The 18,776-nt window shown below is 43.6% G+C and overlaps 2 protein-coding genes across 3 annotated transcripts in view; one reads left to right on the top strand and one right to left on the bottom strand.

The window, feature by feature from the left end:
• LOC146041974 (nicotinamide N-methyltransferase-like) overlaps positions 1 to 7,667 on the top strand; it is a 64,065-nt gene extending 56,398 nt beyond the window's left edge. For both annotated transcript variants that reach the window (XM_083161863.1, XM_083161862.1), the window contains 2 exons: positions 3,290 to 3,485; positions 7,014 to 7,667. In XM_083161863.1, the coding sequence (XP_083017989.1) occupies positions 3,290 to 3,485; positions 7,014 to 7,443 (626 nt within the window). In that variant the 3' untranslated portion in view covers positions 7,444 to 7,667. The remainder of the gene's footprint in view (positions 1 to 3,289; positions 3,486 to 7,013) is intronic.
• The window catches only part of LOC146041973 (indolethylamine N-methyltransferase-like), a 91,169-nt gene that overhangs the window by 44,760 nt on the left and 27,633 nt on the right, over positions 1 to 18,776 (bottom strand). The window lies entirely within an intron of this gene.

Here is an 18,776-nt window from a genome sequence, read left to right as displayed (position 1 = left end):
ATATATATATATATATATATATATATATATATATATATATATATATATATATAGTAGATAACAGACCGGCACTCTCCCTTCTGTATTGATGGCCCCGGTGCCTATCCAGGCAAAAATGGATGGGGGGAACAAGAAGGCACTCAGGGGACTTTTCTTAGATCAAAAAACGTGTATATAACACAGCAAATAGAAAGCCGCGGTTTTTTGATCTAAGAAAAGTCCTCTGAGTGCCTTCTTGTTCCCCCCATCTATATATATATATATATATATATATATATATATATATATATATATATATACTGTATGCAGGGGTTAAAGTGAGTGAGGGGAACGGGTTGGAAATGAGTTTCACCAACCCTAATGGTAGAGGGAACTGAGTTCCACCTCTACCACAGTCCTTAACAGTAATTTCAACAGAAAAGCCTGTCCCAGCGGCTTCTTCTTCTGGCACGGAGTATGTAATGTAAAGATAAGATGAACAATTGTGGACATTATGTGTATAAGAGGCATTACTAATTAATACTAATGAATGTCTATTGTCTGATTGTGTGTCTCCGAAACACTGCCACCTATTGGCAGTGAGTGAAACTAAATCTCTTTCCCTCTCACACAGGCACAAACACAGAGGCAATCACAAGGAAGCAGACTAGCTTTTGAAGCATTTGCTTTGGGCGGACTTACTAGTCTCTAATGTATATGTTATGTAGCAAAAGTCATCAAAAGGAAACACCATTCAGATGTGCTATTAAAAAGAGGCCCAGATAAATTGTCAATTCATTTAGCACCTTTTCAAAGTGATAGGAATATAGATAGCACAGCTTAACAAAGCGCACCAGAAGTGACTGTGTATCTATAAACACCAGCTCACACAAAGGAAAACAAGACCAATACTGTCCTTTAATGTGTAGTGAGCCAAAGTTCTCTTCTTATTAATGCCTATCTTTCACGGTTAAAATAGGAATGAATAAAACAGCACAATAGACAAAAATCGCATGGAAAAGCTGCTAAAACTGGAAACCGTCCTGGGTTGGAATAGATCAGCTGGAAGTCTGAATGCATCAGCCCCTTCCCCAGGAGTGGTGACCATACAGTGGATAAGGCACAGGGACAATGTAAGTTTGGGTCACGCTTAACATGTATCGGATCTCTGTGATCCTTTTTCAAGCATGGAAGAGCTCTCCTTTAATGGGTATTTGTAATATGGAAACAATCTGCCGCCCATTGGAAATTTGCCATATTGTTTCGGTATATGGACATGCGCAGTAGTCGCAAAGTGACTTCTGGTACGGCAGAGCCCTTCCATGCTTCTGAAGAAGGTTTACGGAGATCCGATACACGTTAAGTGTGGCTCGAACTTACCTTGTCAGGGTGCCTGATCTGCTGTATGGTCACCACTCCTGATAATCACACCCACTGCCAACAACTGCCATTCCAAACGAACTTTGTGTGACGAAACGCGTTGGGGCATGCCCTGGCGTCGTGACTGGCAAACGATTGCCTGCGAGTACGGAGTGTAACCGGCTCCCAACGAATAGGTGCTGTGCACCATTGACACATGCTGCATGCTTGCGGTGATTTGAGCTGCCAACCTCGGTACGTGATTCAATCTACCTGTCTTCTGTTTTATGCTGAATAAAAAACTTTATTTTTAAAAACATTTACGCACTATGGAGCGCCCGTTCTGACTTTTCAAGATGTACCTTTGACCTGTTGGATTCAGGTGTATTGGGAACGGAGCAGCTGGGCATCGAATCGGCCTAAGTGTTTTCAGTGAGGAGGAATACACTCCAGTTGGACTGGGACTTGTAGTTCCACACGTATTTCTGAAACCTTTTTCTATCTTGCGTAATACTGATTTTTTATTATACATACATATATACCTAACTACCCTGCCTGCGGGTTTGGGTCATTAGGTCAACCAAATGAAGGTGGATATACATTGGGTCAACTATTGAGGGCCAACAGGTGTAAGGTCGACAAAGACAAAAGGTTGACATGGCTAATGTCGACAGGTGCATAAGGTCGACAAATGCATTAGGTCGACATTGGGAAGGTCGACATGTTTTTTTTTGCTTTTTCTTGTCCCAAGTGTCGACATAGCCGACGTGGACATCATATCGGTGCATTGTGTCCCCTTGCATGGTTCTCTGCGCTCGTCATGCTTTGGGCATGGTGCATCGCTGTGCTTGTCACACTATTCTGTTCTCCCTCCAAGCCCTAGTGGATGGTAGGGCACATGTCAGCTCCAAAAAAAAGGTGAAAAACCCATGTTGACCTTTTAAATGTCGACCTTCCCAATGTCGACCTAAGGCACGTGTCAACCTTATGACTCTGTCGACATTAGCCATGTCGACCGTTTGTCTGTGTCGAGATATGGCCTGTTGACCATCAGTGTTTGACCCAATGTATGTCCACCATAGTTGTGTCGACCAAACAACCGTTTCCCCTGCCTGCAGCCTGACTCTATCCCCCCTTTGGAAGTGCCTAACCCTTGTCTCCCTCCCTGCAACTAAACTCAAACCTTACCTTCCCCTGCTGCTGAAGTCCCCTCAAGTAATAAGTGGCACTGGTAATAATAAGTGCATAAAGTACAAACAAAAGATAACGTTTCTCCATGAGTTTCCCGACATTTCATATTTATCATTTCTAGTTATTGTATATTTTCAATTAAAGGTAAATAAAAAGATTATAAACTAAGGGATAGATGTACAAAGCCTTGAAAAGTGGTAAGTGGAGAGTGATAGAAAGTACCAGCCAATTATTTTTCAACCACAGCCTGTAACAGCAGGTAGCAGCTGATTGGTTGGTGCTTTATCACTCTCCAATGTATCACTTTTCAAGCTTTAATACATTTGTCGGTAAAGATTAGTAAAATGCATACATGACGACTTTCTGGCTGCCCTCATGAGCCAGCTCATGAGGCAGGAGGGCGGGGCCGTCGCCGGGAGCAAACCGGGGCAGTGTGGGGGCAGAGCCATGGGAGGGCTGACTTGTTTGGGGGCGTGGTGAGTGATTGCGTTATTTTAGCCCTGGTATTTCAGGCATTGCAATTTGGGGGGGGGGGGCTTGTCTATGGGACACAATTTGTGTAATTTGAACCCATAGACACCCCCCCCCCATGGGGCAGTTCCCAGGAGATGGATGGCTCTGTGGGTGGGGTGCCTGATTTCCAGCCATTCTGGGAGGGTAGGCAACCCTGGTCAAATGCAATTGCTATGTTTTTACATTTGTTTTGCAATTATTGCTCTGAAGTTCTTATTTTTGTATTTTTTCATGGTTTATTTTGAAGGAAATATCTTGATTGATTTTTCAACTGGACCCACCATGTTCCAACTGTTTGCTGTCTGTGAGGATTTTAAGGAAATCTATATTCTTGAAGCACATGAGTCCCACATTAAGGAATTGGAGAGTTGGGTAAACAACACAGAAGATGCTCATGACTGGAGTCTTCTATCTGACAGCTTTCCTGAACTAGGAAATGACTCGTAAGTAAAGGATCTGTGATTTGGCCAAAGATTACTAATTAAAAATATCAAAAAATTCCATAATAAAAATATTTAGATTACTGGTCATGTCTCCCATTACCAGAATTCCGGAATATGGGAAATTCCAAAATATGGATTTTGTTTAGTGTGACTTAAAGAAACCTTTGATTTCGGATGGATCAATATGCACACAATTATTTGAAATATTGTATAAAATGACCTTCAGAATGTGTGTAGGTGTATATGAAACATAAATTAATTTTGTGAATGTAAACAAACCTTTGGCCTGTTTCAGGGTTGCAAGCAAAGCAAAAAAGCTCACAACTGGTTGAAACCCTTCTGGTGGGGCAGATGTAAGATGTGCAGAGAGTTAGATTTGTGTGGGGTGTGTTCAAACAGAAATCTAAATTGCAGTGTTAATACTGTATATAGCAGTCAGTATTTACCCTGCACAGAAACAATATAGCTCCCCCAAATATTAAATCTATGTGCACATTATATCATCCCCTTATGCAGTGCAACTTTGCCCAGTTGTGTACTTTTTCTGCATTGCTTGCAACTCAGAACCAGACCTTTTGTTCCATGCTCAAAATAAATTGAAATGTTGTATAAAAATTGACCTTTAGACCACAGTATGGGCCTGATTCTGGTTCACTTGCAAAAGTAATTTCATTCTCTAATGGACAAAACCATGTGCACTGCAGGGGGGGGGGGGGGCAGATGTAACGTGCAGAGAGAGTTAGATTTGGGTGGGGTGCGTACTTCAAACTGATATCTGTATATCTGTATTGCAGTGTAAAAATAAAGCAGTTAGTATTTACCCTGCACAGAAACATAATAACTCACCCATATCTATCTATCTCTGCACATGTTACATCTGCCCCACCTGCAGTGCAGCATGTTTTAGTTCATTAAAGAATGAATTTGCTTTTGCAAGTGAATCAGAATCAGGCCCTTTGTATATAAGGTTGATCCTCACAACCTACCGAGTGCCAGAAAGCCACCCCACCGCCCCGATGAGAATCTTTCCCCCCATCGCTGTTTCCCCTCGCAACCATGCCAGGGGATGTATCAAAGATACATCCCCTGGCATGTACCCGCTGGTGGAGAAATCATTCGATGTTCACAGACCATCAAATGATTTCTCCTAGGTTCGCAAATAAAAGTCAGTGGGAACTGACTTTTATTTGCGTGTGTCAGATCGAAGACAGGGCGAGCGGCTGATGTCATGTGACCTAAGATGACCGCCCCGGCACAGAACAGCGTGCCCACATTCTCATGGGACCCCCAGCATTTTCATGGGGACACCCATGAAACACTGGGCATTCCTATGGGCGAAACCCGACTCTGCAGCCACACGTCCCCAGCCCGCACCGCTCCGTGTGAACGGCTGGGCGATTATGCCAGTCCCCAAAGTCGTTTGCCCAGGGAACCTGCACATGCGCACAAGAGAAACATTGCCCCCCCGTGAGAACACGCAGGGGAGCAAACTAATCAGAATGAGATCCAAGGTATATATTATATATAAATGCATTCAGTGTTTAGACATGGGTCCCATGCCCAAGCTATCTAATTATGGTATGCAATTATTCCAAATCTGATATTCAGAATACTTCTGGTCCCAAGCATTCTGGATATGGGAGGCTCACCCTGTACTAAAGTTTTGGTGTTACACTGCAGTGATGAAATATAGTTTTCGTCTTTAATATGTTGAATACAGCGTAAGTTTTATATTTGCAAGCATTTAATTGGTTTACATTTCTTTTTTTTTGTAAACCAAGAGAGGTGTTACCAGAAGTTAAAGCTTTCATACTTATTTATGGAATTTGTGCACCACTGCAGCTCATAATGCAGAGCAATGTACTGTGCTGTCAATCTCCAGTCTTATTTGATAACCATTATCTACTCTGACTGTTATCTCTTTGCTATCATCCATAACCCTCCTCTGCTCCATCTTTCCTCCTCTTTCTTGGAGGGATGCACTAAAGCAGAAATGCGGTAAAAACCTAATTTTCTGGGTTTTTACCGCATGTACATTAAAGCCCTTCTACTGAGGTACCGCTGCAGGCAGGGGCGTAACTAGAACAATATGGGCCCCATAGCAAGATCTTGGAAGCCCGTCCCCCCATTGTCACTACAGTGCCCATTGGGGGTGGGACAGAAGAAAGAGTGAGAGAGTAAGAGACAGAGCGTGGCGGGAGAGAGCATCATGGAAAAGAGGGAGAGAGAGAGAAACAGAGAGGGGGATCAGTAGAGAAAGGCAAGGGGCGAGTTGGAGTGAGAGATGTCAGAGAGAGAGACAGGGGGAGAGAGAGTGAGTCAGGGAGAGATATGGGGAGTGAGCGTGTCAGCGAGAGACAGGATGAGAGAGAGGTTGTTGGGAAAAGACAGGGATAAAGATAGAGGGTGTCAGGGAGAGAGAGAGAGAGAAAGAAAGCGACAGTGCCAGGTAGAGTTGGGGAGAGAGATTGTCAGAGAGGATGTCGTGAGAGACAGGGCTAGAGAGAGGGTGTCTGAGAAATTGCAAAGAAAGAAGAGGGGTGGGAGACTATACAGGTGCCGCTGAGTACCTTTAAAACCCCCAACCAGTATAAGTGCTGCTATGTACAATTTAATTACCCCCCCCCTACCCAGTAAAGGTGCCACTGCGTTACTAATTGCATATGTTAGTGCAAATGCGATTATTATGAATGCGGTAGCCAGCTAAGTGTTACCAAAACTTTTCTACTTCACATTTGAAAATAATTTATTCTCGAGTGTCTCCACTCCACAAAAATAACTCTCACCAAAGCCAGTAATGACCAAAGGTCATTATTTCATATTATCCTTAACCACCAGAAATATTTTGAAACCATAGAACATCCTCTTAAATCCTTTATTACTTTGGATCCGAATCTGGTTCAGTCGCAGTGAACTGAAATTGGCGCCTGCCCCAACGGTCAGGGTTTGCGCATGTGCAAATCCCAACTGCGAGCGAAGCTCAGTAATTTACACTGTTGCTGGGCCGTTCGCTAAACCCTTATACATGTTATAGCACATTAGAGCCACTTATACATATTTCACCACAGATGAGCGCCTTATACACATCTTACCATTGTATCCCCCCCTCCTCCAAGTCATTGCCCATGAGTTCTTTTTTCTAGCACACTCAAGGTTATTGCAGTGCGCTAGCACCCACACACAAAAATACACACAGGGTTACATGGCACTGCACTAGCACACACACACAGTTATAAAGTAGTCATCACTACACATAGCAATTAAATGGGCACAGCAGGGGATCTCTGGCAACCAGAGCTCTATAGGGTTGGGATTCCATGTATTGACTCTTCATGGGATTCTACGTTTTTCCTTGTTTTCAGATCTGAGCCCGGCAGGAAGATCTGAACCGGGTCTCAGAACCTTTAAGTTCAGATGGGTTTGGTTTCCAGGAAACTGAACCTGTTCATCTATATTAGCAAATCATTAATGTATGTAAGTTGCATATTAGAGTGAAGTTTCCTTTAATTGTGCTGTCATCTTTTTCAGGGCAAAGTGGTCGGAAAGAGAAGAGACTCTACGAAGAAGAATTAAAAAAATGCTGCCATTTAATCTTGACAAAGTTAACATTACAGATCCCGTTGTAATGGAGAAAGCTGATTGTGTAATAAGTACATATTTACTGCAACATGTTAGCCTAGATAAAGATTCTTTTCGCGAAAACCTTAAAAAATTATCTTTCTTAATGAAAGTTGGGGGCTGTCTAATATTCATCGGTTCATTTAATGGAAGGTATTATAGAGTTGGAGACGGCATCTTCCATATCTTAACATATGACGAGACCTTCTTAAGGCAGGCTCTAGGAGAAACAGGATTTATCGTAGAATATCTTCAGGTGCTGAAGAGCACAGTAGACCATTATTGTGTAGAATACGGAGATATGTACTGTCTTAAGGCTCGCAAAAAGAAGGACGTTTAATATAAAATAAAAGTATGGGTTTGAGGTCATTTTGAAAATAGACCAAGAACCAAAGCTTAAGCATCTTAAGAAACGTCTCAAATGAATACAAAGTTTTAGTTATACTATGCAATGCATGCTGAAAATGTTCCGATCTATAGTCAAACGTTAGTTGTTTAGATTGTAAGCTCTAAAGGCAAAAAGTTGACAGAAATTATACCAAACCATGTTAGAGTGTACTTAATGATTTTTTTGCTTCTTATTTCATTATAATTGCATACATTGATTATGTATTACAAATATCCAAAAACTAATTAAATAACTAAATAACAGCACAAATCAGGCTCTTGGGTCACTTTGTTTGAAATTTTCACATAAAAATGTTGTAGCTGTAGCGGCATAAGGTGGGTGCGGGGTGTGTATTCGGCCTGTACTCAGGTGTCATCCACGGAGGGGGTGACTCCAAAGTGCCTGCTCTTCTGTAGTGACAGGAGGTGTACAGTGGGGTAAGTTCATCCCAGTTGCCAGGAGGTAAGATAAATATTGGTGCCCCCCAAATAGTTCAATCAGTAAGGTGTCTGTCTCCAGTAAGACAGGTTATGTGATCTAATACAGGGTGTGACACTTGCAAAAATTATGTTAGAACCCAGTCAACTGCTTTCAATTAACTGATTCAATCTCTGAGTGCGTACCGTACTCATTGTATTAACAGGAGCTTTCAAGCATATAAAGTTTTTTTTAAATCCTTATCCAAAGTTCATAATATGCAGATTAACGAATCCAAGCGGCCAAATTAGCAGTGTACCATACTCATTGGAGATATAGGTGTAATAAGCACATAGCAGTTTCTTTAGAGAACCGGCCCCCTTTGGTCCAATAAAGCTGTAAACCTCATGAATGGAGGTATATAAACAGAGGAAAGGGAGGACCAGTCTCAGTAAAAAAAAACATTAAATAAAAAAGTACAACTGAAGTGTGACGAATTGGCAAATGGCCACAACTACAGATGATACAGTGAAAGATAAAACAAAGTAAAACAACTCACTTCTCTGCCAACATGTTTCGGAGGTCACAGCCGCCTTTCTCAAATATAGAGAGTGAGTGAACTGGCAGTAATTTATATAGCAACATGGAGGAAGCACTTCTGGTTCGCACATAATTATGGGGAACGGGACTTAATAGCTTAATATAGCAATCCCAAACCGTTGTGAATGAATGGCTTAAATAGCGCATGTTTCAAGGTATAAAATTATATAAGCACAATGACTCTTATAAAAGCCAAAAGCAGACTGGGGTAAAGTGAACCGCATACGAATACGGTCATTACTTCCTGCATGTGGAACGCACAACTGGAAATCAAGTGACCGCCCTCGGCTCTGACCAAGAAAATACGCTTAGATTTAGTGTTTTAAAAGCGCATAATGAGGTGCTTACTGACCAATTTATACGGACTCCCAAAAGCAGATTTAATATTTGTAATTTTTATAAGCCGTGTACCTTAACGCCTAGGTCCCTGCATGGAACGCATAGCCGGAAGTGCCTGCGTGAAACACCGTAGTTTCAATTTTATTATTATCGACATAAATCCTTAAATCGAGGAAATTCACCTAAATTTTACTTACATTAAATATTAAATGTAAGTTGGATATTAAAGCAATTCTTATTAAGATGTTCACAAAATTTATTCAACTCAGTCTCCTGTCCCCTCCACACAAACAACACATCGTCAATATAATGCCACCATTGGACCAGATTTGCTCCTCAGCCATGCCCATGCCATACCATCAGGTTTTCCCATCTGGCCATGAACATATTGGCATAGCTGGGGGCAAACTTGGTCCCCATGGCCGTGCCTATTTCTTGGATGTAGTAGCACCCGTTAAAGTTAAAATAATTATTTAGCAAAATAAACTCAATCCCCTGTATTAACAAATTTTGTAGATCAGGAATGATTTCAGTATCCAACAAAGCTTGTTTGACCGCCTGTATACCGTCCATGTGTTTAATTATGGTATACAGAGATGTAACATCAGCAGTTATTAAAAAGCAATCATCATCCCACTTGACATTATTGATCTTGTTTAAAAAGTCTTTAGTGTCTTTTAGATGGGATCTATTGGTAAGTACTACAGGCTGCAAATGGTGATCTATAAAGTAAGATAAATTAGCGGTTATGCTGTTTGCGCCAGCGACAATAGGGCGTCCTGGAGGATTCGCAGTATTTTTGTGAACCTTGGGCAAGAGATAGAGCACAGGAATGGAATACTGCTCTCTTACCAAAAATTCAGCTGTTTCCTTACTCAAGGTCCCAGATATAACAAAACCATCAATGAATTTCTTTAGATCAGAAAGAATTCTTTGTGTAGGGTCCGTTTTGAGCTTCCTATAAGTGACCCCATCATTAAGTTGCCATAAAGCTTCTGTGGTATACACAGATTTATTTAAAACCACAACCGCCCCGCCCTTATCGGCCGGTTTAAAAAAAGTGTCTATGGCCTCTCTTTCTATTTTGGTCAGATTATGTTTAAGGGTAGGGAGGTTGTCCTTTAACACATTAAGTTCGCTATTCACTATCTTTTGGAAGGCTTCCACAAAACAGCCCTTAATGTGTTGGGGATTAAATAACGAGGGTTTCTTAAATGGATTCATTTCTTGATTAGTGTTAGCGGGCTCTTTATCAGCGAAAAAAATTTTGAGTGTGATTTTTTCTGATAAATTTGTTAACATCCAGATACAGGTCAAATTTTTTTATAGAATTCCTAGAGGCATATTTAAGGCCCTTTTGTAATATAAATGTCTCATCATCGGTGAGTACATGGTCACTCAAGTTGTAAATTTTCATGACACTATCTTCTGTATTAATGGTGTTTAAGGGAAACACTATTCCGTGGTAGATACAAGTCAAGAGCCATCATTTCCGTATTTGTTCTGGAGCATCAACCATATGCAGTACAGGATATATCAAGAGTATAAACACATATAAAACAGTCAAGCAAATACGGGGCTGGAGGGGGATGGGAAAGGGATGGACATAGGAAAATGCTGCTCTGGTCTATATAGTAATAGTGCTAGTTTAAAAGAAAATTCAGATCAATTAGTACATGTTATTATAGAAACAAAATAGATATGAGGCAAGATTATACAGTCTGTAAATGATGGTGTTCAGAAAGAGACATTTTGTGATTGTGTTCCAGGTTGTGGAGTCAAATACGGACATAATTTGGTCCTGCTGACTTAAGGATTTAATAAACGAGACCCACTTTTTTTAGATTCGAATACCGCACTCCTCTATGTTGGGTAAAGTAGAATATCGTTCTAAATGCAGTATTTTCTTAAACGGGCATGGAGCGCATCAAGCCTAGGGAAAAAATGGACAGTCCAATTTGTAAGGATTACCAATCATGAGGATCGCATTGGACATGCCGCATTTCAGGCATCCTGCAGAAGCACCAGGTACCATGTGTGATCTCTGACCAGGTGAGACATAAGCTTTGTGAAGAAATCTCACATGTGTTTCCTGTAGCTGTGCGGAGTGTAGAGATTTAAAAATCATAGGAAGATTTTTGTGTACTTCCTTTACCATAATGGGGATTGCTAGATCTGTTTGCCAGGTTGATACGCTGCGCGCCCATAGTCTATCTGGACTGAGGGGGAGAAAATTCCAAAATAAGAATCTAATTCTGTATGGAGCATGTCCGAACACGGTGTAAATTCTGTGTAGAAAATGATCGGTCGGACCCATCTGAGCAGGGGGTGGAGAGGGGTGTGAAGGGGTGTTTTGGCTCATTACCATATGCGTACGCCCCGCGTTTCATGGGCGTTCCCATGAAAATGCTGGGCGTACATATGGTAATGCGGCCGTGATGCACATGTGGGGGCGGACAGCTGACATAGCCGGATGTCAGCTGCCCGCCCATATCCCTGCTTTCATACGGAAAAATGTCCGAGTGGTCTGGAGCACTCTGTGCTGCCTGATCACTCGGTCCATCATTCGATGGTCGGCGACCATTGGAGGATGGGGGAGGTTCCCACAGATAAGGGAGCTGTTCGTATGAAACATCCGCTCGTGGTCCGTTCGCTCAGCGTTTTACCGCATTCGGACGGTGTGAGTGATCCGTTCGGTAGGCGGGGCTAAGAACACTCGGTGGCCGTCCGAAAATACGGATCCGACCGAGTCAATCAGAATAAGGCCCACTATGTCTTAACTGTAGATACATAAAAAAAATCAGAGTTGGATAGTTGAAACTTTCCCCCCAATTAGCAAAAGAGAGTATCTTACCTCCGGGGTCAAATACATATTTTATAGATAGGATGTATTTTTTCTGCCAAAGGGTAAATTTAAAATTAGCCGGGAAGGATGGGTTGCCACAGAAGGGGAGAAATCTGGAGTGAACAGGATGTCATTTTTGGAGCTTGTTTCCCAACCACCAAGCTAGGTATATATCCCAAAAGATCGGGTTAGATCTTGCCTCCACCTGTAAATTTGCCAGAGGAATGTGGAGAAGCGCTGACATAGAATAGGGTAGAAAGATGGCCTGTTGTAAAGAAAAGTTGGAGTAGGTTAATCTAGATCAGGGGTCTTCAACCTTTAAGACAACGTGGGCCACCTAAAAAAATCCAGTTAAGCCCAAGGGCCACTAAACTCTACTGCGGTATTTCAGACAGCCCCATAGAATCATAGCTCCCCTATAACATCAGCACAGTCCTTCATAGATAGTTGGCACAGCCGCCCATACTCAGCACAACCCCCCCCCCCCCCCCCCACACACACACAAATAGTCATCAGCAGCCAATTTGGGATCCAGTGCAAACAGTGAAATATGTGGCACCCATATATAATTTGATATTGAATAAATTGCACGCGCCGTAGGCGCGCTCCAAAAAGGGGTGTGGCCTAATTATAAGGGCGTGGTCTAATTTTAAAGAGTGTGAACTAGCAGGAAAACAATTATCTGACACCTCTTTTGCAACCTGCATGACCAGACATTGGTTACCGCAGGAATGGTCTTTGTCCTCACACGCTTAAGTTGACTGAAGGCTGTACAGTGACATATAAGCATGAAGGCCCAACACAGTGAACTAGTATGCCTCACAGATCAAGGCCAAACAATGAAAGGCTACTTAAATCAATATAAACTGTTACACATTGTGCATTACACCATAGTGTCCATTAGACATTATGCCACACACTGTAATACCTGTTGTACATTATGTCATACACCGTAATGCCCATTACACATTATGCCGCACACCGTGATGCCCATTACACATTAATCCACACAAAATTATGCCCATTGCACATTATGCCCCACACTGATGCCCATTATGCCACAGACCATAATGCCAGCAGTACACCTGCTTTTACATATGATGCCCCAGAAGTGCCCCTCACCCAATGCCCCAGCAGTGCCCCTCACACACAATGCCCCAGCAGTGCCCCTCACACACAATGCCCCAGCAGTGCCCCTCACACACACAATGCCCCCAGTAATGCCCCACACACAATGCCCCTAGTAATGCCTGCAGCTTTGCCAGGTCCCCTGCTCCAGCCAGCTGTACCTCCTCATCCTGCAGCTTTGCCAGGTCACCATCCATGCCTCCTCCTGCAGTTTCGCCGGGTCCCCTCTGCCAGCTGTGCCTCCTCCTCCTGCAGTTCCTGCACCAGGTCCCCTGCTCCCGCCAGCTGCGTCGCCTCCTCCCGCAGCTTCGCCGGGTCCCAACTCCCCAGCTCCCACCAGACGTGCCTCCTCCTCCTCCCTCAGCCGCGCTGGATCCACTCCTCTGCCCTGCCTGCAGCCAATGAAAAATCGGGTAGGCGGCACCCGGGGGGACTCCATTACCCTGCCTCCCTCGGCAGCGTTTTCTTTTACTTTAAAAAAATAAATCCTGTGCATGGCTGGCCGGTGGGCAGAGGGCCACTGAGATCAGCTCCGTGGGCCACTCGTGGCCCGCGGGCCATGGGTTGAAGACCCCTGATCTAGATAATAACCAATCCCATATATACCTAAATGCGGCAGCCTTCGAGAAGGCTTTAATATCTGGGACTGCCATGCCTCCATCCCCTCTTTGTAATTTCAATTTGGTCAAAGCTATTCTAGGCCTTTTTCTAGCCCATAAAAACTTAGTGAAGATCCGTTCACAGTAAACAATATCCGAGGGTTTGGGGGAAACGGGAGCATTTGGATGATATAAGATAACTTCAGAAAAATAATACTTTTAAACACTGCTATCCTCCCCTGTAGGGAGATCCAGGGGCGTAACTATAGCACCGCAGCCCCCGTGACCGCGCGGGGGGGGGGGGGGGGGCGCTGTGCATGTGCGGGCGCCGGGGGCTGCAGTGCTATAGTTACACCCCCATCCCCGCAGTCTTTACCTGTCAGTGTCTTCAGTACGCGCTGGTCCCGGCTCCCTTCTTCTGCTATGAGGACCACAACAAAATGTCCGCCCCCATTTAGCAGACTGTTCTGTGAAACTGTCTGCTGCATGGGGGTGGCCATTTTGTGGTGGTCCTCATAGCAGAAGAAGGGAGCCGGGACCAGCGCGTACTGAGCATAGGTAAGACTGCGGGGGATGGGGGGTTTGCATGGGCGGCGAGGCGGGGGTTGGTGCGGCGGGGCGGCGGTTGTTGCTGCGGGCCGGCGGGCGGGGGTTGGTGCGGCGGGGTGCGTGGGTGGGCGCCCTCCCTTCAACGGCGGGGGGGGCGCCCAAAAGCTAGTTACGCCACTGGGGAGATCGGCATAGCTGCCTAAGATTGGAGAAGTGCAGTGATTTTACGAAACACTGGAGAGTAGTTTGCCAGATACATATTAGCTAGTTTGGAGGATATATTTATGCCTAAGTATTTTAGCAAAAAACAGTGAAGTTTGAAAGAAAGGATGGAAGCAGAGGATGAAGAAATGAGGGATGCCGCATCTGGGTTTAAAGGGAGGAGCTCAGACTTGTCAGCATTTATTTGGTAACCGGCGAACGAGCCACATTTGTGTATTAGATCCATAATGGTAGGTATTGAACTCAGTGGGTCAGAGACAAAGAGTAACATAACGCAATCTTTAATTCATGTGACGCCACCTTTATTCCCTTAAATGTAGGTAAGTTTCTCAAAGCTACCGCTAATGGCCTGAGAAGCATGTAATGAGCTCCACCAATCAGAGCTCAGCACAAACCTCTGCCTTATTGTGAAAAGTGTCATGGGACTTAGTCAACTCCCAGTAATCATTGTCACATTGGCAGATAGGTGAAGCTGCAGCACTACCCCACTCCCCTCCCATGCACAAAACCTTTAGCTAAAAATAAATATATATATATATATATATATATATATATATATATATAGATATATCAATATCTATATCTATATATTTTTTTAAATACATGCCAACCACAGGGGGCCCCTCTTTGCCCCCCCTTTAATCCGGCCCAGGGTGTGATGCATTATCCAATAAGGATGTTATCTTGCTAATCATTTTCCTCTCTACCTTTATCTTCCTCTCTACCACTATCTCTACAGAATCCGAAGGCATTCCTAAAACAGAACTGGCCTTCCTTACTAGTATCACTGCTCATACTAAACATCTCTCCGTTAGCAAAGGCCGTGCACCAAAACTGTGAAATGACATGATCACTGTACACCTCCACTAGTTGTTGACAAATGCCAGCTGCTGGTGTGCCCTTTAGAGGCAGTTATCTGATAACGCTATGCACCTCATGTGACCATGGTCCACCAGCCTGGTCATCTTACTCCTGTGGCCAAATGTAATAGCCAGGTCCATCTTAACAGCTTTGTTGGCCTTGGGCAAAACAATTCATTTGGGGCCCCTTTACACCCATTAAGGGGAATAAATGTAAAAACATTCATAAAACACACCTCCTATGGTCCCCTGCCATCTCTCCACTTGTTCCAGCCATCCACCAATCATCATGAAGACAGCCATTGACTGTCTGGCTGCATGCTGAGAAGCAGGAAGACAATGCTGCCTGGTTGCTCTGTTTGTGTGTGATTCGCAATCATGGCGACCAGGCAGCATTCTCTGCTAAAGAAAATATGCACAGAGGTTGACTCCTCTGTATTTATCTCAGAGAGCGCCACACAATTGGAGAATTGATTATCACAATAGACAGAGAAAAAACAGTCCTGCGCTGCGGAAAGACGTCAAATTATAAACAAATATGTAATATAATACCACCAGACTTGGTTAAAATAAACCAGCATTCTTATCAATTGCAGCTGTTCTATTTGGGATAGCTCAATGTCCCAATAAAACAAAAAAGCAAACTTGTAGAAAGATAAAACTGCGCAATATCAGGAATATGACATTTATTAATATTTATCTCCAATAAATGGCACAATACTCTAAAAATCACATAAAACGTATAAATGAATAATAAAAGAAAAAAGCACATATACTGTGTAACACCTAAAACAACATAGGGCCTTATTTTGGTTCATTCTTTCTGACAAAATCCTTCTTAGATGGGCAAAACTATGTGCACTGCAGGTGGGGCAGGTGTTACTTGTGCAGAGAGAATTAGATTTGGGTGGGGTTTTACTTCAAAGTGAGATCTATATTGCAGTGTAAAAATAAAGCAGTCAGTATTTTCCCTGCACAGAAACAAAATAACTCACCCAAATCTAATTCTCTCTGCACATGTTACATCTGCCCCCCCTGCAGTGCACATGTTTTTTTTCCATCTAAGAAGGATTTTGTCAGAAAGAATGAACCAAAATAAGGCCCAGCACCTAAATCAGGCATACATTACTGATTCAAGTCGGCATGCACTATACCTTGAGTTTTATTGTTAGTAAATAAGCAGAGTGGATTTAGCTTAGTCCATAACAACTTGTTAGTAAGCAGCTCTGTGTCACAGATAAGACACCATTAGTTGTTAGTACTTATGGTACTTGTGTAATATCTGGGCGCCCGATGTGTTTGATTGTATGCCTTAACTTAAGGCAAACAATCAGATGCAATGGACGCGATTTTTTCGGAAAAATCGCGTGGATCGCATCGCATGCAACCAAATCGCATGCGATGTGATCGGTGCGATCGACGCAATTTTTCCATAGGATTCAATGTTAAATGGTCCTGTTCATACCCCCATTATCCAAGTTGGCATGGAGTTGATTTTATATAGCGTGGCGAGCGCAGTGAGCCACGGAGCCTGGAGCGTGGCGAGCGCAACGAGCCCCGCGAGGGGACGCAGATTACTTAAAATGTATTCCACGTCCCCTCGCGGGGCTCGCTGCGCTCGCCACGCTATATAAAATCAACTCCATGCCAACTTGGATAGTGGGAGTATGAACAGGACCATTTAACATTGAATTCTATGGAAAAATCGCGTCCATCGCATCACATCGCATCACATGCGATTTGGTTGCATGCGATGCGATGGACGCAATTTTTCCGACCCGATCCAAAAATTGGGCACCCAGATATTGCACAAGTACCGTACTTATAAATCTCACCTATTTAACTTTGGTAATTTCAATTAGCAGAGATGGTGTGGATGTGATAAATTTAAAATGTCCAGTTTTTATGTCTGGCCAGACAGTATAACAGAGGTACCTTTATTATTATAATTTTATTTATAAGGCGCCACAAGTGTTTCGCAGCGCCGTGCAAAAGAACAGTATTACATTAAATAAATAACAAAAATAGGGTACAAATAAAGAGCGCCACAGTTCAATACACATTACAGCTTAAATATAAGTAGTGAGGACTCAATCAACATACAACTAGAGGCTTGAGGCCAATGATGGAGATGAGTATGCATACGAACAGAGCCGGCCTTAGGCATAGGCAAACTAGGCAATTGCCTAGGGCATTTGGAATGCCTAGGGGCATCAGCAGCTTCTGCTGATTAAAATGATATGCAGCATGCCTATATTTTGTGTGTGAGTGAGGCTGTTACTGCATATGAAATAGTGTATTCATGGAAATCACTGGAACATAGCATTCCGTATGCAGGTACAGCCACAGTCGCTCACAGAATATAGGCATGCTGCATATCATTTTAATCATTGGAAGCTCCTTGTGTGTGCTGGTCATAGTGCAAATAAGACAAATTTTCAACAAAAAAGGCACCCAACGTTAGCAGAACTGGCCAAGAGCTGCATGGCCTATTGAGTCAAGATGTATGAGGAAACATCTATATCCAAGCCGAGGCAGAGGTCACAGTGTTAGCGGCTGTGCGAGTGCTGTCTGCGGGTGGGTTGGTTGTGCAATAGTGTTCGGCATATGTGTAATGGGCATTATGTGTGCCATGTATAAATGTATTAATAATGTGCGACATATGTGTAAGGGGCATTATGTGTGTCATTATGTGTATGGAGGGCATTAATAAAGGTTGGCATAATGTGTAAGGGGCATTATGGTTATAAGGACATTAATAATGTGTGTCATGTGTGTCAAAGGGGTAGGGGGTACAAATTACCCAGGCCAAAGTCTGATGGAAGGGCCCAGTGGGGGCCCCGGGCCCCCTCCCCTTAAGTGACAGCAGAAGCTGCAGCTATTCTCCTCTGCCCAGCACACACTGCTTTGTGCTGGATTGCAGTGTGGCCATGGAGGTGCATAAAATACAATATTTTCTCAGGATTTTTTTCTAAGGGTGTAATGTGAATAATGTGAGGAGTAATGTATATAAGGTAAAGTGGTGCTACTGTGTGATGTAACGTGAATAAGGGACACCATTGCATGATATAATGTGAATAAAGTGGCACTACTGTGTGGCATAATTTTAATTGGGGATACTATTGTGTGGCTATGCCTCTTCCCAGCAAGAACACACCCCTGTTTGGGCCATGTACCGAATGTGTGCACTGTTTCTATTTAAAATATTACGGGTAGGAGCACCAAAATGATGACTGCTATGATGAGGGTTAATGGTGCTGGGAAAGGGGAGCAGGGTCAGAGGCGAAACTAGTGGCGGTGCTAGGGGACACCAGACAAAATCTTGCCTAGGGCGTCATTTAGGCTAGGGCCGGCTCTGCAGACGAAGATGGTCACTGAGTGTTTGAGTATAGGAGAGCTGTGAGTGATATGTGAATAGAAGAGGGCTTTGACAACAGGAGGGAAGAGGGCCCTGCTCCGAGGAGCTTACAATCTAGTAGGAAGGGGAGCCAGACAGATTACAAGAGGTGCAAGCAAGTGGGTGGTAGCTAGATAGCAGGATGTAAACAGGCAAAGGGTCAGAGAACCAGCTAGTTTATGCAGTGGAAGGGTACGCTTTGATGAATAGGTGACTTTTCAGTGCCCGTTTGAAGAAATAAGTGATACCTTACAGCAGCGGTGGGGAACCTCCGGCCCGCGGGCCGTACATGGCCCCCGCAGCCGGTCTTTGTGGCCCGCCCACCCTCC

The sequence above is a fragment of the Crinia signifera genome, chromosome 19 (genome assembly GCF_055691185.1).
Source record: "Crinia signifera chromosome 19, ASM5569118v1, whole genome shotgun sequence".
In the NCBI taxonomy this organism is placed as follows: Eukaryota; Metazoa; Chordata; class Amphibia; order Anura; family Myobatrachidae; genus Crinia; species Crinia signifera.
The sequence above is the reverse complement of the archived record's forward strand: the minus strand, read 5'-3'. Positions and strand labels throughout refer to the sequence as shown.